Raw genomic sequence first — 20614 nt, forward strand, 5'->3', positions numbered from 1 at the left:
CTCTCTCTCTCTCATACTACAGAAGTATGGAACATTTCAGAATAATCATGACTAACCGTCTGGACAGATCTTTTATTATGTCTTAGAACACCTTTATTCATTAGTGACTTATTTTATAAGCATTATTCCCAAAACTTGAGCTCTAAAAATGTTTGAAAAGATTAATCTCGGTGCTTATTTTGTCAGAACTCTTTATCAGCCCTCGAGGCAGGGTGCTGTAATAGGCCATAGACATTCATGCGTTTTACTAACTTCATTATAATGGCAGAAAACACACTAATTCAAATGCAATGACAATTAGAAAGACAAATTGAATAAAGCAATGCAGCTAATGAACACAAATTTCATTGAATGAATATGTGAACAATACTTGTCTATCCCTTTCCCTAGCTGGCACATGTGGAGCTTGTAACTCATAACCTTACATTCAGACTTATCCCAAAATCTTACGAGTGTCTGACTTATGGAATGTATACCATTATGGTATACTTGTATTTTATTATAGTTTTTACACATTTTGAAGCAGTTTTGCATTAAGAGGCTATAGTTTTACTTATTGTTAAAGTACCTTTGTGTTTTAGAGAAGTATTAATTATGTATAATAATTGTACCATATTCATATTTTACGTAGAAGCTTCAGTGATTTGAATTCATTTTGGATGCTGCGAAATTATTTTGATGTTATTTAGAATACAGGTTTTGTATATAGATTTTATTGTCTGCCTTTCATTTCAGGTTATTTGTCATTCAAATGTGCTTTTGTATACTTCTGTTTATTTGAATTTTTTAAAATATACATTAATAATGTTGATGCAAAATTTGTAAAAGTTTGTTAAGTATACATAATATGGTTTTGCCATTTTGCACAGCTTCTCATACCATATATTCTTAAAGTCTTTTTATAGATTTGTATTATACCATAGTTTGTTAATAGCAAATTTTGTGCTTTTATTATAAGAACAGATATTTTTCCTGAAAAGTGCAGCATTTATTGTTTTATGTTATGCTCACAGCTTATTAGAATTTAATTTTCACTTATGTATAGTATCACTAATAATTTATTTTGTTCATGGCAACATAAGTTTTGCACTAACTAATGAAGTATATTTTGAATTGGTTTGGCGTTGTTGACACCGATATATTCACTGGAGGTAATTTATTTTGTGTGATTCATCATTTGTGCTTATTTTGTCATGTAACCCATTGATGGAACATTCATAATACTAATCTGCCGGTGGGTCATTCTCATCACAGTTTATTAACCAATCCACTGATTGAACTTATGTTCTGCTGGAATATCTAAAGTAGTAGCTGTTGAAGGCATCTGTATGGAGCAATTTATGCATTGATGGAACTGTTTGTTTACTGTTGTCCAACAACCAACTCTGGTAGAAAAGTTAGAACAACTAATTAAGTAGTTAAGCATTTTATGAACTGCCCAAAGAGTCTGTCTACTGTTTGAGGGAGAGAAAGAACAATAAGTGGGACATGGTTATATCAAAGCCCAATACTGTAATACTGACACTCCTTCGTTTTTTTATTTACGGTATATGTTATACTACAGTATTCTCTTTTGTATTTTTACAATTGTGTGAGTAGGGTATGTATGTCCACTCCACACACTCATTCACTGACATCACTGAACTTGCTAGAGCTTGTTTGCTTATGTGTTACCTACATTTGCCTTTTAATATTTTTATGGTGATAGATAGGGATGAAATACCAACAGTGATAAACTATTCTGTTGTGTATTGTTGTAAGTGGGAAACTCGCCATTAGTGTCAACTAAACTTGTAATGAAATATTGTAGTAAATCAATGAAAGCAAAAAATATGGCAATATTATGTGATACAGTACAGAGCGAAAGAGGTAGAGAGTAAGAACTTTCGCAGTTGCTTTCGGCTGAAAACCTTGACATGAAACATCACATTGTTAATTGCATTTTATTGGATGATAAGGACAGGTCATCAGTAACAAGGGAGTGGCTGAAGATGGCAGTGACAATAATAACGAGGCTGTTTCACAATGACTGCCCTCATACAAGCATATGCAAACGGCTTTTAATACAGACAGTTATTAAGATATTGGAGAACCCCTACATAGACCCTATCAACTACCCTGCACAAATACAAGAATATTGAAGGGTTGTCATTGCCAAGCAGAATTGTCGTTCGTTTCATCAAAGTATCCTCGACAGCTTCATGTCCGAATCCCCCGTCCACCTAAGTTCATCAACATCCACATCTTCGGTAGTTCAGTCCTTGAGCTTGGAACCTCAGCCGAGTACATCATATGCAGATAGCATACAATGTTAGAAAAGTTGACCCATTGGTGATACTGTTTATGTTGGCCTGCCTTTTAAAGAGTGTATTCACTCATGGGACAGCTAATTCTGGAACTATCTTTGTAAGCCACTAAGGCATTAGATAAAGTATTTATGTGCATTTTTTGAATGATTTTGCTATGGAATCTTTGGTGAAGCACTTACTTCTATTTGGGATAAGTTGCCCATTATGAAGTAACAATTCTCTTTTAAACAACTTTACCGTATCTAGGACTGAAATGGAACAATCCATCTGTTTATGGAGATAATTCACTGTTGGAAAAGACAGTTGCCTTTGGAAAAACTAACCAGTGGTGGAACGGTTGCTCCTTTTTGGAGTAGACAATTGAATATTGTAACAACCTGTTCACTCTTGTCATATCTATCTCTGTTTTGGAACAAAATCTAATCTGCAAGAACAGTTTACTTACTTTTGGAATAGCTTACCTAGTTGTTGACCAGTCAAAGTATTCCTGTTATAACCGTTGTGGGTTGTACATGTTCATTGCATTTTCAAATTATATGATGGTGTAGCTACATTTTGATGGAGCACCAATCATTCTTGACTATTTTTTCTTTAACCACTGGGGAATTTCAGTGTATTCCAGTGTTAATTCTTCTTACTGTTTTGAAACTAGGTACTTCAGGAAGAATAGACAGGACCTCAGAGCAAGTGTTTGTTGTTTTCATTTCTATAAATAAAATGTGCTCAGAGACACAGTTACAATCAAGCAAGGAGTACACATGTATATTCAATGGCTTTAAACACTTATGCCCCAATTGAGATTCACATGGGCTTCTGTTTAAACATAGATCAATGATCTCCTACTCTTGGCATTTTTTCCCTCTGCTTGATATATGTCACAATTTACAACCCGACTACTATGTGAAAAGAAAGTGAGAAGCTAGCATGATTATTAAGAAAAAGGCCAAAAAGCCTTTAGTATCGTTATGAAAATGAGATCAATGCAAAATTACCAGAGGCTTTCAGTGTTAACCCTGTTGGTTCATTGAATCAGCCATTTTAATGTTTGATAAACTGTTTATGACAAGGCTATCCTCATGTCATCAGATTTCAGGAAATGTTTTGCCTTTGTTCTTATTGCTTATCAAGTAGAGAACCAGGCTGCTTACTTGTAGGTGGAACAGTTTGTCTGTCCACATCTTTTTTTGTCCTTGTTAGTGTGCTTATTTATTATAGACATTTAACCAATGTGCAGTGTAGTGTTAACGTCAGAATGTTATTTAAGTGGTAGTTGTAGTCAAAGCTTTTTATGTGATTTTTTCTTGCTGAAATTGGTGATTAATGAAACCTATATCAACCTGTAGTCTGGAAACTGTTTTAGAGTTGAAAATTTACATACTGTAGCTCACCAATATAATGGATATAATGCAATTTAATGTATACTTCCAGATAAAACAGTGCAAAATGGAAGTATCAATTTGAGGGTTTTCTCCTCCAGATCAAGTGCCAAACTGTTTCTTTATTAATTTATATTGCATTCGACTCTAACAATTATGCTGAAGCTTTTACTGTCCTGCAGTTTATATTAATAAGGCTTTTATCTTGCTTTACATGTAAAGTTTTTTTTATATAGATAAGACCCTTTATAGGTCCAACTAAAGACTGTAATGATGTCAGTAAAATGCAATCAGCTGATTATTTTAAGAATGTAAACATAACCAGAATGCAAAAGGCACTTGGTCTCTCTGTTCATATTTTGTATTACAATAATAATGCAGGCAATATGATTATATACAATAAAACAACAGTATTATTAAAAGTATCATTATGGATATCTATCAGTGTAACAACCTTACTGGGGCAATAGTCTCTCTCTCTCTCTCTCTCTCTCTCTCTCTCTCTCTCTCCTCTCTCGTCTCTCTCTCTCTCTCTCTCTCTCTCTCTCTCTCTCTCTCTCTCTCTCTCTCTCTCTCTCTCTCTCTCTCTCTCTCTCTCCATTTCATCCACCATAATACAATGATTACGATGCTCCTAGCTGTACCAACATAAACAACAGAATTGGTAAACAGCTAATTGCTTACTTCATTTGTTGCAACTATCAAGCATTTATTAAGAGTTTCATTAAAGGTGTCAAGTTGTAAAACCCAGCCTATGCTCAATGGTGGCTTCCATTAGTATAAACAGAACACATTTTTATTCATCCTTCATGCAATGGAGATCTTAAAGAAGAATGCCAGCAAATTAAAGCTGCAGATTATGACCGAGGCTGTATAAAACAAATAACTGGTAGGTGAAAGTGATGTGCGGAACTTGCATAATCACATTTACTGCTTATACAATCAAGTAATGTGTACATTTTTAAACCCAAGTTTGTTAGTTTACAAGAAAAGGTATCTGGAATTTATTTCTTTTTGTAACTAATGGCAATGAAGATGTCAGAAATACTCTTTCATTGTTCTTGAGGAGTCTCACCAAACCCCCTTACAAGCTAGAGCCCTCACCTCTGAAGTTTTGTCCTGTCATTTGCATCAATGAGGCAGCTCAGTGAGGATTATACTTATTATAGGGAGTGACATGCATTGGAAAGACGGGGTTTCAATATGTTTATTGTTTGTAGATGACTGCATGGCAATGACTTTAAACTCAAGACAGTCAGGACCCATTCTAGCACACCTGTTGCCACCTTGTCTCTGGAATCCATTATTAGTAATGAAGATTATCTTCTGGATTTTTAAAGATTGATTCATAAGCATCTTTGGAGAACTAGAGATTCCATAGATAACTCAAACAATGTGCTCTCTTCAATCCTCAGGTCTCCATCACCACAACTGGGTATTCAGCAGCATGGTCCTCCCAGATAAATTGCTTTTGAGTGATGGAATTTTAATGAAACTAGCATAATTTATTTTTATTAAGCAAAAATTAGTTTTACATACATTCCTAAACCAATCACTCATATGGTGAGCTTTTTTTTCCAGCCCCACAGATCTCTAAACCTCATTTCCAGACTACACAAAAAGTAAAGCAAGTAATTGATAGGTATCTTTGGCTCCATATGGAGCTTTTGCCATGCAAATACCAATAATCATATCATTTAGGCTGAAGAGTCTGTCCCTGGCAACATTAAAACCATAAACATGGGCACATTTGATTAATAGGCTTCTGTGAGAAACAATAATTTTGTTTTATTAATAAATCTGTATTTGAATCTGAAATATTTGTATACTGTACCTAAATATTTCTGCTTACTAGATAAATTTGAGTTAATTTTAACATGATCTACATATATAACTGAAATTACAGGTGGTTCAGTTTGGTCTGGGCCATGAGACTGGTTCAGTCATTGAAGGTCAAGCTGTAACTGTGAAGGATTTGCTGAAGGATCTGTATGAAAGGGCTTGTCACATCAAGCATTGGGCTCTAGTTAGACATACTGCAGGTAAGTGACTTCTGCTGCTGCTGTCTAAATGCAAATGACATAATTTTTTAATTGTGTGCATTTGTGTAAATATTTTGAGGAAATTGTTATCCTTTATGAGGTCATTACCCCTTAATCTTTCTCTTTTTACATATTGTTTCTTTTTCTCTTTTTACATATTGTTTCTTTGATACAGTTCCAGAAATATTTGCCTTTCTTTAGTGAATTGTGTAAATTATTAAGAATAAATAGTGGTATAGGACTTATGTGTACAGTATAATTATTTTCATTACATATTGTTTATAAGTTTAGAAAAAATTAAAAGATATTATTATACTTTCAACTTCATAGGATACAGCAAACTTTGGTAATCAAGAAGTGTAATTGTAATATACTGGAAAGAGAAATTCTCTCTCTCTCTCTCTCTCTCTCTCTCTCTCTCTCTCTCTCTCTCTCTCTCTCTCTCTCTCTCTCTCTCTCTCTTATCAATTTTTTTTGTTTGCTTCCCACACGCTACTCATGAACTTGTCTTAATGCCACATTCATTTCACATTTAAGAACAAATCCCTCATACTAATGTTATGAGAATTTATACTGAATTTATTTTACTATGAGGATTGAGGTGTGCTCACAACTGACAGCTTGTGCTCCCACATTTTTTAGATAATTTAATGCCTAGTTTTAATTAAGAACATAGATTGGGCCTCAGCCTTTGTATAAAAATGATGCTCTGATATGTTTTTCTGTTGGGAGAGATATTTTGTGCTTCATTTCCTGTACCATGCATTGTTTACTTTTGACAAATCCAGTGATAACTCATTTTAATAATTCCAGAACAATAGGACATCTCCTCTAATGAGTAGCATACTGAACCTATGTTGTCATAGGGGATCTCCTCACAGAACCTCTCCTCTGTTGGAAATCCAGGTTCCTTTGGCAGCACTTGGACATCTCTGTCTGCAGTGCAATTCCTTTGATAGTGCACAAGTTAACAGTAGGATATTTAGAATGTATCTGTGTAGCGCATATTATCACAGGACATACCCTTGGGTTATCCTATTGTCTCCTCTGTCTACTTGGAGGAGACCCATGTTAGGCTTCTTCGCTTACACGGTTCAATAGAAGCTATAGGTCTACAGTTCAATGGTCCCAGATCCATTTGCTGGAGCAGAGGTCTCCCTTCTGCATACTTGGATCAACCTGGGAGATTACGCATTTCCTCCATTCTGCCTGTTCCGTCATGTCCTGAACAAAGTAATGGGTTCCAAAGTTTTAGGATGACCCTAGTATCTCCTCATGGCCTCAGGCATAGTGGTTCCAGGGTCTTTTTCTCTTCTCTCAGCATTGATGAGAGAGATTTCACCATAGCACAGCCTTCTCCACCAGCCTCATGTGGAGAAATACCACCTATCGGTAGGAGCTTTAGTTCTTCATATCTGTAGGTTGTCTAGTGTCTCTTTCAAACGAGAGATCTTCCTTGCAGAGCAGCGACTCAGATGTAAGGCTACTTCCGAGGATCTTCAGCCGTATACAAGATGAGCTGTCTGCTGTGATTGGTGTCATTGAAGGAAAATTTTTTTAGATAATTTAATGCCTAGTTTTAATTAAGAACATAGATTGGGCCTCGGCCTTTGTATAAAAATGATGCTCTGATATGTTTTTCTGTTGGGAGAGATATTCTGTGCTTCATTTCCTGTACCATGCATTGTTTACTTTTGACAAATCCAGTGATAACTCATTTTAATAATTCCAGAACAATAGGACATCTCTAATGAGTAGCACACTGAACCTATGTTGTCATAGGGGATCTCCTCATAGAACCTCTCCTCTGTTGGAAATCCAGGTTCCTTTGGCAGCGCTTGGACATCTCTGTCTGCAGTGCAATTCCTTTGATAGTGCACAAGTTAACAGTAGGATATTTAGAATGTATCTGTGTAGCGCATATTATCACAGGACATACCCTTGGGTTATCCTATTGTCTCCTCTGTCTACTTGGAGGAGACCCATGTTAGGCTTCTTCGCTTACACGGTTCAATAGAAGCTATAGGTCTACAGTTCAATGGTCCCAGATCCATTTGTTGGAGCAGAGGGCTCCCTTCTGCATACTTGGATCAACCTGGGAGATTACGCATTTCCTCCATTCTGCCTGTTCCGTCATGTCCTGAACAAAGTAATGGGTTCCAAAGTTTTAGGATGACCCTAGTATCTCCTCATGGCCTCAGGCATAGTGGTTCCAGGGTCTTTTTCTCTTCTCTCAGCATTGATGAGAGAGATTTCACCATAGCACAGCCTTCTCCACCAGCCTCATGTGGAGAAATACCACCTATCGGTAGGAGCTTTAGTTCTTCATATCTGTAGGTTGTCCAGTGTCTCTTTCAAACGAGAGATCTTCCTTGCAAAGCAGCGACTCAGATGTAAGGCTACTTCCGAGGATCTTCAGCCGTATACAAGATGAGCTGTCTGCTGTGATTGGTGTCATTGAAGGAAAATTTCTCCATTTAGAGTTTCTATTCAGTAGATGTAGATCTGGATCTTTCTTAGAACACAGGAAATTCTTTCTGTGGATACTGGCAAGTGCTACAGGACTGACTTATGATAAATTCTTCATCTGGAGATGTGGAAATCACTTCACCCCGGGAATTCTCCTGGTGGTTCAAGAGTCTTGAGCAGTCTTCTTCACCTGGGTGTAACGGTAATCGCTTCATAGCAAAGAAAGATAAAGGAAAGGAAAATGCATTTTTGAGAAGTTCGGCAGCAAGGAGGCATTAGCACATTGTGTTGGAGGTGCCTGTTCTCATGATGGTTCTAGAATCGGCAGGAGTTTTGTGGAACTTGTCAGGCGCCGACGTGACGTGAGAAACGCCGCGATTTCTGATGCAATACATCGTTGAGAAACTTCTAAATCGTTCCGGTAATCTCGGGAGTCTGTGACGCTAGCTGTAGGCCCCGCCCCCTGAATGCCGTATAAATACGACGAACGAAGTAGGAGAAAGGAGAGATCATCATTTAGTCACAGAAAGAGATCCTCAGTAAGAGCCACAGATCAGATTATCAGTGAGAGATCAGCAGCAGAGATCGTCAGAGAGAGATAAAAGAAAAAGGAATCAGGACGAAGGATCAGAGGAAAAGTCGCTCAAGAGTTGGTTGAATTCTGGTCAAATCGTCTTCAGGAGTGGACAACCGAGTTATTTCGACGTTGAGCGAGACTTCAGAGAAGAGACGTTCTGTTAGAGGTTTTGGGGAGTTCCTGCCCTTCGAGTATCAAGAATAGACATTATTTTCTGCAATACGAAGTCAAGAAGACGTCTGCAATCGCAGTTCTCCTTTTGTGAAGCCATCGCTTCGAGTTGCCAAACTGGCCGGCAAGTACTTTCATTACCTCACTGTTCCCCCAGTTCATGCAGTGTAAGATTCTACTTTATTTTTATGTAAATAGGAGATACCATTCTGCATTTATCTTTGTTAGTAAGCTTGTAAATAAACCTTTGTTGTGTTAGTGTTTCTTTCTATACGTATTCGTATCCCCAGTTTCAACTGTTGGAGTTTATTTTTTTTTTTTTTTTTTTTTTTTTTTTTTTTTTTTTTTTTTTTTTTATATCGAACCTGAAGCGGACCTCTCTCAGAGGCCGTAACACTGGGGACCTCAGACTTCCTAAGTGGGACCTTACTCTGGTACTGAGCAGTGTCACCCGAGCTCCATTTGAGGCCTTGCATCAATCGTCTTGCAGGAAACTGACTTTGGAAACGGTTTTCCTTCTGATCTTGGCATCTGTGGAAAGAGTTGGAGAGCTCCATGGTCAGGAGTTGGGATCAGTAGCTTTTGAATAAGTCTAGGAATTGTGGCTAAGACCCAGATTCCCTCTGTTCATGATGACAGATTTGATTCCTTTTCTGTTCCTTACGGTATAAAGTTTGTAATCAGCAACCTTCAAGAGTTTTGCTTTACTCTGTCAGAGCACTGTGTTGTTACCTAAGGGACTCGTCACCTAGAGCCTAGGTGTCTTAGACTTTATGTTAAGACAAGGCAGTCCAAGAAGAGGTATCCTAGAATATCCTTTTGTCTAACTACATGGGGGGATTAGGCAAACATACTCCTCATCGTCAAGTTCTGTCACCAATTCTGTGCATGCAGAAGCTAACATGGTTTGTTGCTTGAACACACATACATAGTTCTTGTTGACTTTCGTATATGCAATGAATCTGGACATGTTTCATTGTATTTAAACCCAGTGGAAAGGGTGTTAGATATCCACATATCTAACATCTCAAAAGGCTTAGAGCCTCTTCTTTAGAATTCTCTCTTCTAAGAAGAATGATCAGGTGTGTCAAACCTCCAATCAGTTCAGGATCTCATACCCCCTTCCAAGTGTGAGTCTGCCCTACTGTTAAAACCGACAAATTTTTTATTAATTTGTATTTGTTCATACGCGAACAACCTTCGGTCTTTAGGATAATTTCTAGCGCCTAGCTGGATCCGGTTAAAAAACAGATGAAAGCAAGGAACTTTGTGATATCTGGCAATACATGCGTAGATTGGGTGAAGAATGGTTGAAGACCATCCACCTACGACAACGCGTCAGTCTTTTCTTTGACCGCCTGGGCGAGAGTCGTGCTTACCTCTCTTGGCCTTTACCCGGTTCATTGCCCGTTTCACTTGTGTTTAGTGTGTGTGTGTTTGGCTGATATCATGGCTTCTTCTGCTCCTTCTCAGCTTCGTCAACGTGTGTGCCCCAGAATTCCAGGTTTTCCGTGTTCTTGTGTTTTGGCTTCGGCAGTGACTGACCCGCACATTACGTGCAGTAGTTGCTGTTCCAATTTTTGTACTATAACGAATCCTTGCACAGAATGCCAGGCATGGCCTAAAGAGCAGTAGAAGTCATTTTTTAGCAAGAGAGAACATCGGAGGACCAACCTGAGGTGTTAACTTTGACTGTCCACTTTAGCAACGCCTCTTATGTTTCATCCTAGGGTGGAAGAAAGACTAATGTGTCACTAGGTTCAAGCATGGCCACTGACTCACTTCCACCTCAACTACGTATTGGATGCCAGATGCCACAGATTCCTTGCATTTACAGGTTTTTTATTGTTTTTAACTGGTTTCCAGCTGACAGGTTTGTTAGCTATGAAAAATACAAATTACTTAAAAGTTTGTCATATTAAAAAAGTTGATGGCTGAAGGAAATTCTCTCTAATTAAAGGCTGGTGTACTTGAAAAGTAGAATCATTATGTATTCTGATTCATTTGATTTGCAAAAGAGCAAGTATTCAGAGAAAAGTTACATAATTTAAGTAAAAATTTGCCCCTGCCCAGTGGAGTTTGTTTATCCTTGGTGTTAGAATATGAATAAAGCTTGAAAAATATATTCTTTACACCTGTATATGTGACTGAGAAATGAAAAGTGTGTGTAGTTTCTTTCAATAATCAAAGATCAGTAATTGAATGCCTGGATATACTTATGGGAATTTATGTGATTCCAGGTATGCTTGGCAAGAGGGTTGAAGACTTAGCTAAAGCAGTGACAGATCTGTTAGTACGTCAGAAGCAGGTGACGGTTGGTTTACCACCCCATAATGAAGTAACCATCACAGCTCCTCTACCTGCTTCTGAACTAAGAGTGCTCATTCATCGGGCCTATGGTGCAGATGAGTCAACAGCAATGTTGACACAAGAGTTATTAGTGTACTTGGCCATGTTTATACGCACAGAGCCAAGCCTCTTCCATGAGATGTTGAGGTTGAGGGTGGGACTCATCATACAGGTAAGCAATAAATTGAAGAAACTCAAATTTTGTGTTATTTGTGTAATGGTGCACAAACTGAATTCTGCTTATGTGTCTTCATTGTTGTGTTGCAGTTTCTAGATCCTGCAAAATGCTGTGCTGTTGTCCTGTCAATAGACATAGAGGTATATGAAATATACTGTAGTAGTCCTTGTGGGACCCATTGCAAGAGCCTTTGAGTTGTTCTGTTTGTGAAGGATAATTATGCATGCTGCAGGTGATGGCATCCGAGTTGGCTCGTACTATCAAGTGTGCCCCAGATGTGGCTTCAGATCACCTCCTGAACCTTTCTCCATTTGAAATGAAGAATCTTCTGCATCACATAATGTCTGGAAAGGAATTCAATATTGGATCAGGTATTGTAGTAGGATTTGTTTTTTTTAATAGGTGTAATCATTCTGTCCTTTTCTTTTTTCCATGTTTAGTATTTTTTAGGTTGACAATAGTCTGACCATTATTATTTCTTTCATTTCATATTTTGGGTTACAAACCTTCCATTCTAGTAGTGAGGTTTGGTTTTTGGCCGTATTTTATTGACTGGTGAAGCAGTAACAGAATTGGTTTGGTTGGTGGTTATTAAATTTGACAGATAGTCAAGAGGTTATTGACAAATTTGATGGATAGTCAAGAGTTATTGACAGACTTCATAGATAGTCAAGAGTTTATTGACTTTTTAACAATGAATGGTTATATTAACTTTCTGATGTTATAGTGAATATATATTATTTATCAGTCAGCTTTTTAAGTAAGAGATAATCATAACTTTTTTTGTAAGCACTGGTGGTTTATAAGGATTAGTATTTATTTTCAGGAGTCAACATTTTTTTGTCTTCCTTATTCTGGTGGTGAGCACAATAATTTTTAGTTAATTTTTGATTAAAAATGTAATGTTCAAAGATATTTTAGCTCCAGTTTAGTATCTTATCTCCCCTTTATTTCCAAGCAACAAAAACAAATGAAAAATTAGAAGGTGTAGGTATGTAGTTAAAGGTATAAGTCATTGAAATGTGTCATAGAAATTGTTTTGACGTTATCTTCGTGTCCTAAAAAAACTATATACATTACTTAATATCCTCCTTATGTAAATTTATGGAAAGGGTGTTAGATATAACATAAATAAAAAAAGCTGCCATTCCTCCTCCTAGTTGGTTGTTTATATACCACAATTCAATCTTATTTTGTACTGTATGTAGTTGGAGATTGTAATTATCATGAAGAAACATTCACTGATTTAAGTAAGGAATTTTGGCATTAGTAAGGGAGTTTCAGTTTTTCAGCAAAGTTCTGCAATACTTTAGTTATAACAGTAACAAGTATTAGAAATGTTAAGAATATCACAATATTCCCAAAAGTGTTTTGAGGGAAATATGATTCTTTCAAGGTGAAGTGGCAGCTGATGAATTCATTCATATGGATTCAGTAGTCCCCTGTGTGTGAAAAGGTTAGAAAAAAAAAAAAAGACTGTTTTGTGTTGTGTATTTTCTGGTTGTGCTCTTATAAGAGCTTTTTAGTTTAATTGTTTTATATTTATTTGAAGCCTTTAGAATCCTACTTTATTGTCATGTGAAGTCATTTTTTCCTTCTTATTTATTTCAATAGTCTTACAAAAACGTGCTGGGATGTTGGCAAATGGTAAGAGTATACTAATACTATGGCAAGATTTTGTAGCTTGATGTTTGCCCATAAATAAATTGAATGGAAGGCTTGTTGTTATTTTGAGTTACTAAAGATGGAGACATAGACTGGTGGCATTTTCTGTAGCACAGATAAAAATACCATGAATAAATGTTTTGTAATAAATGGATAAAGGACTGATTTAATTTTGTTTTAAAGTAAACCTTAGCAATATTTGGAATAAAATATTTTCCATACCTCTTTGAATGCCCTTAAATTCCTTGAAATTGTTCTGTAAGTTCCAATTAATCATTTAGTGTGCAGATGATGATGATTGTAAGATTCCTAGTAGGCTGTTTAGGGACCCCAGAGTATCACAGATTTATACATTGTTGTCTTGTAGCGAGTTAATTGTTTTTCTTTTTTTGTGGTGCACATCTGTTTCTAGAATCATTATAGATATTCACTTGTGTTTGTCATGGTTATACAAAGAGTATAGATTTTCAGAAAACTAGATAGAATTGAAGTGTAGGAGGAAACTAATGTTTTTACCTATGTATTGAAGCTTATTGATTAATGTTTTTTTTATATGTAGGAGGTAAGTTATTCATTAAGCAACTTTGGAAAAGTAATCATTCAGTGTCTAAAATCTAAAATTGATATATCTTTTTGAAAGAAAAACAAACATCATACAAATCATAGTTTATGTATAACAAATGGAAATACAGTGGCATAATCGAAGCTTCCTTTAGACTTTGCATATGTTCAGAAACATTAGTTGGAAGCCAGGAATTGTTTCAGCAATAAAATTTATGCTTCTTACACTGTAAAGTGTTTATATAGGTAAATACAATATATATCATACTCTCAGAGTGGATATCAACAGTAAGTAAAACTGTGGTGGCCTACGTATTTCAATAATCATGCTAGTTTGACACTTTGGCTACTAGAGCTTCAAATGTTTTGTTTTCTCTTCAGCTCTGCATGTAAGTTTTGTGCAGTATGTGATAATGCAGCACTCAGTCTGAAAAGTATAGCATTGTCATGGCTTTACTGTACAAAATATTGTCTTGATGTATATTTCCATCATAGAATACAATAGGAGCTTTAGATAACAACTTGGGAAGTTTAGTGTGCCCATTAATGGAAACTGTAAAAGTACCAATCTTCAGGTGTAGTATAGGGTAAGGTTTTTACTATTATCAGACTATTAATAAAAAACTGTCAGTGCACTAGATAGATAATTTAGCTAATAAAAACATAACATTTTAGCTTACATTTATGTAAAAAACTGGTGAATTATACACTAAATTACACTAAACATAAATTAAAACATTATTATAGGTGACATTGTATGGTCCAAATAGAGATATGCACAAGCTGATCACAAAAAACATAAGTACATTACAATCACTAAAGATACCCAGTATGTATAGGTTTTTGGGCTGAAAGAGAGTTTCAAGCAACACAGTCAATGGACGTCACAGCAGATTCACAATGGATGTCCAAGATAAAAGGCCGTCAGATGACATGCTTCAGACAAATGCTATCACAAAGATTATTTGTGAGTAACATTCCATGGAAAGCCAAACTTTTCATCTCCATCATTCATACATGTTGCTAAATAGCATTCCCCACCCAGCTTGCTTTTGTCATGCACTCTCAAATAGCATACTTCTGATCTCTGTAATAAGTTCATTTTGGTAAGTATTTTATCAAACCCAAGTTTGCTCATGGCAAATGCTGTATGACTGGTGTACACAGTTGCAACAATCTAATGTAAAATATGCTTGAAATCTGTAAACAACGAATGTGGCACTGCACATTCTGATGAACTTCAAAATTGAAATTTGCCTTTTTTTCTTCTTCTTCTTCTCCATACGTACCTGTAATACAAGTTAGCTAACTTGATAAAAGTAGGTGGTATTTTAACAGCCTAAGTATTCACAAAGTGCTATATTCAAGAATGTAGGACTATTGTTGTATTGTTACAGTGTTTGTTTTCTTTGCTTTGCATTCTTTTCCAGTGGCTTTTTTTAGATATTTGTAACCCTATCATATATTTACAGCTCGCAGTGGAACCTTCTTCATTAGCAGTCGGTCTTCAAAACTTAGCAAGGTATTTATTATTCTTCTATGGAAATAATTTCACCAATTTGCAAAATTGTTTATCTGGTTCTTGCACTGTTACCATATGAGTTTGTTAGCATTTAAATAACATTACCCTGGTATAGCATAATATGTCCATGGTGGGATACAGTACTTATAAAACAACAAAGAATTTATGCTTTTGTGCAAAAGTCATTCTTTGTACTTTATGAAATACTTTATTGATGGTATAGGTAGAGACTAACATCTGAAATCCATTTAGAAATGAGTGAACTTTTAGTTGGACAAGGAAAATTTCTTCAGCTAAGGGGTGTACAAGTCTTCTACAACTAACTAATTATAATGTAAGATAATTTGATAACAGTCATGTGCTTTAAAAAGCAGAAAAAATCCAATCAGAAACTATGTAGGTAGATGTTGGAGATTTTTTACCAGGCTTTAAACACAAATCTGCTAGACACAACTGTTAATTGCTGGAGAAGTTATCGTTTCAGATTTTCCCAGTAAGAAATACCAAAATCTTTCATAGTTACGACTGTAAAGTATGATTCATCACTCATCTTCCACTATAAAGTATGATTATGATTCATCACTCATCTTATGTATATTCTAATTAACCTTTGCTTCCAAATTGGCCTAGTTCCTTTATCAACTTCTTTACAAGTTTTCCTTGTGAACTGATAAGCACTGAACCTTCATGCTTGTAAGTTGTCCAGATGTTTACCTCTATTTTCTTTTCAATACGCATTTACTATTATTGGAAAGAAAAAAATTGTTGGTGTCTGCTTTTAGACTACCATTCAATAGTATCAAGGATGTTGTCACGTAGGGGCTTTTATCTTAGTATGTTGAGTATTTCAGGTATTTGTTCTCAAAAGACCTCCGCAATGAAATCACATCTTTTTGAAAAGGAAATGTAAAAATCTCTTGAATCTCATAAGAAGAAAAGTTCTTGAGGATCTTACGGTCAGAACTGCGTTCACATAGCACTTCATTACTAAAAAGTATGAGTGCACTTCATAGTCTGTCAACTGACTTTGCTCACACATGAGGATGATCTTCAGCAGGATTTTTTTCCAGACGTATAGTAATTTACAGCAACATTAGAATAAACTTTAAATATTGTTGCTCTTGTCATTCTCCTCCTCAGATTGGATGAGTGAGCTGCATGTACTGCATGCATAAGTCAGACACATTAGGTGGTAGTCAGTTGGCCTCTCTTTTGCAATGTATTTGCTAGTTCAAGAAAAAATTGCCAGGTGTACTGATGAATCACACCAGACAGAAAAGGCATTGGAAGATTACATATTGCCTGATTCAGTAAACACAGCTACCTGACAACTCACAAGAGTAAACAGCAGTGGAAACTAAAGATCTTGAAGACTAACAAGAAATTCACTACCCTCTGATATATTAGAATGATCATGAAAATTTTCCCATAAAATAGGCTGTTATATGTGTGTTCCTGAGGATAAGCTTCTCAAAGGTTTTTCTTATGTGCTTGTCTGTTCCAAGTTATTGTTGATACAGATTTGATTTCAGTACTTCTTAAAAATTTGTGTTTGTAACACTGAATAAGTTGGCAAATGCTTCCTTGTACAGTTCCCTCCAGGAATTTCAATACAGCTACTTTCACCCATTAGTTCCTATTGCGTAAGAATGTTATGGTAACACTGCAGGTCTTTGTTTACCTGTTCTGATGTGAATGCGTCTTCATTTTGCAACAACAGTCATGATTGGCTGTAGCAATTTATCCCTGTTTATTCATTTGCATTTTCTTTATTTAAGTAGATCGCTGTATATTTATTAAGAACAAACATTTCCTACCAGCTTTTTAGGGTTAAAAATTTTATGTGAGTTACAAATATTTTGTGATAAAAAATTTGATATTATTTACTTCAATTCTGAATAAATCTTAAAAAGTCTGAGGAAGACTGTGAGTAGTAACTACTCGACAAACACTCAAGGAATGAGACAGTTACCCAGATATGAATACGAAAAGAACATAGTTATGGAATCTTTTGATTTACCTTTATACACTAGTTAGAGTTTACATGAAGCACTTTAAACAAACCTTTACGGCTGAGTAATTTATATTGCTCTAGTACTCAGTTTGATAATGTTTGCATTTACTACCAACCCACCAGCTGTTAATTTTCCTATTTTTTCTTCAAATGATGATAGACATGTCTGGGGTTTTGTATGACACCGAGAAAGGCTATGTTGAAAGTGATTTTTGCTAAAACACATTGCTTTTGAAAATGCTCTGATATTACTTCTTTGCCATATATATAATGGATTTGTTTCTTTTTGTTGCATGTACATAACATGCAATGATTACTGCCAGATTTGAGCTCAAGAGTAGGAGTTGTAGAGGTACGGAAAGTGTTTAAGATGCCATGAACATTGGCTTTTCTTTCACTGCAACAAAATAAATAATTATTCCCCTTAGGGGAGGTAGTGCCATCAGTGCAGCTCATGCATTGCACTTTAGGTTTTCTTGGAGCTTGCCTTTGGCCCCTAGCTGCAGCCCCTTTTCTTCCTTTAACTGTACATCCTTTCATATTTTCTTTCTTCCATCTTACTTTCCACCCTTTCCTGATAATTTAGTCATTCAAGGTCTCAGTGCTTGGTCTTTGGCCTAAATTTTATATTCAATTTAGTTCAATTCAAAACATATTTATTAGCATGCTCTCTATCTCCATATGATTTTGTAAGATATTACATTTTGTTAGGTTCCCTTATGTATTTCAGTTTTGTATGGTCGTATAAACTCTGACATCTCCTGCTTATAACCTTTTCCTCCCTTTATTGCGTTGAATGTCCAAACATACATGATAGGTAATGAAAGTATGGCATTCCTGTCTTTCATTTAGCATTGTTTTTAAGTATGCTCACTTTTAACAAAACTTCTTTACCATTGTGAGTAATTTGTACAATGTACTCTATTGTACAGGGGGAAGGAAGTGTTTGTATGAGGGTATTTTATAGTTACGGTTTTAGATTTGGAGTGTGTGATTTGCTTAGATAGGTGTCATTGTTATCCCATTGGTACAAATTCATGCAGACTTATGTATCAAGTTGGTAATGTTATTTTTGCTGTAAGATGCCTGAAAATTTTCTTGGATATTTTTATTTATCTATTCAAATACAATCATGAGATGTTTTTAGCCTAAATGAGGTAATACATATTGGTAATCTAAAGATGTAGAACATGCTTATATGGAAATAGTGCTGTACAGTAGTTGTGACTAATATTCTTGTGTCCTAAGTGAAGTACTGTACTGTAATTTGTATTATAAAGTGAAATGCCGAAACATGCTTACTTGTAAATGTTACTGGTATATTGCTGTTTTGTGGTTGTGATTAATAATTTTGCATAAAAACTTAGAGATTAGACAGTAGAATTTGGTATAGTATCATTTATTTCTACATAAATGCAGATCTTTATCTTACATAGCCTTAAATTTGCAGTCATGACTGTTGTAAGCCCATCCAAGTAGAAGTTACCTTTAGTGACGTGTACTTGGCCGTGATTTAAGCACCATACAATGAAATCCCTTTGCAAAAAGTTCCCGAGGTGCTTTTCTTGTGGTCAGCTTGTCTGGTGTGGCATTATCAGCATGATATAGGAATCAGTACTTTGTATACTTTATTAACATGAGGATCTTCTTGGATGCATTGCAGCATTGTATGATAGGATTATCTACTACTGTGTTTTAGAAGTATACATAGAAATAACAAAATTACTATAAAAGATTAATGTTGTTAAAATTCTAGAATTCTGTGTTAAAAATAACTGTATTGAATTTGATGATTAAGCCCTGCATGCATCAGTACAGACTGTTCTAAGGCAAAACCATTGAATTAGCTATTCATGTGATGGGGGAGAGGGAGAAGGTGTAGGACATAGACTTGATTGAAATTCAGGCAGAAGGGCACAAGTCAGAGGGAGAATAATGGAAAGATTTGTGTTCACATCTAACCTAATCAAAGAAAAAATCTAATGTAAAAACATATATGATGATAAAAATGAATGGGAAGTTTAGCTCAAAGAACTAAAGATCCTTTTGTTGATTTTGTTATCATTAATTTCTTCGATAGCTCTAACTTTGCTTTGGATGGCCTGACTGCAGATCAGAATGGCAGTTGAAGGTGTATGTAAAGTAATGATGTATACTATAGGAACATTTGTGTGTATAGAATAGATGATGGTTCTGGCCACTAACAGAAATGACATGAAAGAAAACATTCCGTAGCATTTTTGCTAGAGTGATATTTATGCATACCTATTTTTATTCATGTCTAATCATGTTTATTTTGGCAGGGGGGTTTGCATGCTGAGAAGGTGAGATATTGTTTGCTTGTAGTATGTATTGAAATTTTTAGTGCCCCTGAATCTTTCAGTAAGCTTTGTATCTTATGGTTATGAATGCATATTTATTTGCATTTCTTCTTTTGCATGGACCTTTCCTTTGCCCTTGTAAAAGTTTATTCATAATTTTTTAATTTTTGTATTTAATTTATGAGATTGATCCTCAAGTTTAAATAGTGTGTTGCTGCACCTTACTACTACAGTAGCCCCCACTCTGATATTTATTGACATGTTATAGATCCCAGTCCTCTCCAGTTGTAAAATTTACAAAAGTTAGCTTTTTATTTTTGTTAAAGCATCCACGTGTTAAATGAAACTGGTAAAATGTACCATAATGTAGTATAGTTCGGAATGTCAAATTATGTAGTTGGAGTATTATGAAGAAAAGTTTAGATTTCTTTTCATTATTTTTTTTTTATAATTATATTTTGAAAGTGGAAATGTTGCCAAACTAAATTTTAAATGGCATTTACTGAATGTTCATAGTTAGTGAAATATTGTTTGAATCTTAGTAACTCAGAACCACTGAACTATTTGTCCAATTAACAATTGCTTTATATAATTGAAATTTCTGTAATACTCCATTGCAGAAACAATTTGAGTTTTTCATCACTTATATTTTTCTGATCTTATACTTAGTAAAATTGCTAAGATTTTGCAGAAAGTTAATGATAGTGCAGCATTGTTACAGAATTATCTGTGTATATACATAGTTCTCACCATTATAATAAACTTAAATCTTTCAAATGGACAACCACGTACGTATACGTAACTTTGGAACTTTAATAGATCAGGCAGTCCTAGTTTTTGGCCTATGGCCTAGACATGGTATGTCATCCTTATCCTTTGGGCCTATCTTATCTAATAGTCAGCTCAGTGGTCTGGTTAAACTATTTTAATAATAATAAATGGCTTAGACAGCAGTGGGTATTAACCCATTGAGATTCCTGGGACCATCCAAAACTTATCAAGGATAAGATTTACTCAATTTTAGTTTACTATTTATGATTGAGTAAATTTTAATAATACA

At 35.4% G+C, this 20614-nt stretch overlaps 1 protein-coding gene across 8 annotated transcripts in view; it reads left to right on the plus strand.

The window, feature by feature from the left end:
* The window catches only part of LOC135226965 (probable phosphorylase b kinase regulatory subunit alpha), a 349374-nt gene that overhangs the window by 255858 nt on the left and 72902 nt on the right, over positions 1-20614 (plus strand). For 5 of the 8 annotated variants that reach the window (XM_064266663.1, XM_064266662.1, XM_064266665.1 and 2 more), the window contains 6 exons: positions 5592-5727; positions 11185-11465; positions 11704-11842; positions 13086-13118; positions 15170-15219; positions 19537-19557. In XM_064266663.1, coding sequence (XP_064122733.1) covers positions 5592-5727; positions 11185-11465; positions 11704-11842; positions 13086-13118; positions 15170-15219; positions 19537-19557 — 660 coding nt within the window. The remainder of the gene's footprint in view (positions 1-5591; positions 5728-11184; positions 11466-11703; positions 11843-13085; positions 13119-15169; positions 15220-19536; positions 19558-20614) is intronic. The other 3 variants (XM_064266664.1, XM_064266666.1, XM_064266667.1) reach the window with 3 other exon arrangements.

The sequence above is a fragment of the Macrobrachium nipponense genome, chromosome 15 (assembly GCF_015104395.2).
Source record: "Macrobrachium nipponense isolate FS-2020 chromosome 15, ASM1510439v2, whole genome shotgun sequence".
NCBI lineage: Eukaryota > Metazoa > Arthropoda > Malacostraca > Decapoda > Palaemonidae > Macrobrachium > Macrobrachium nipponense.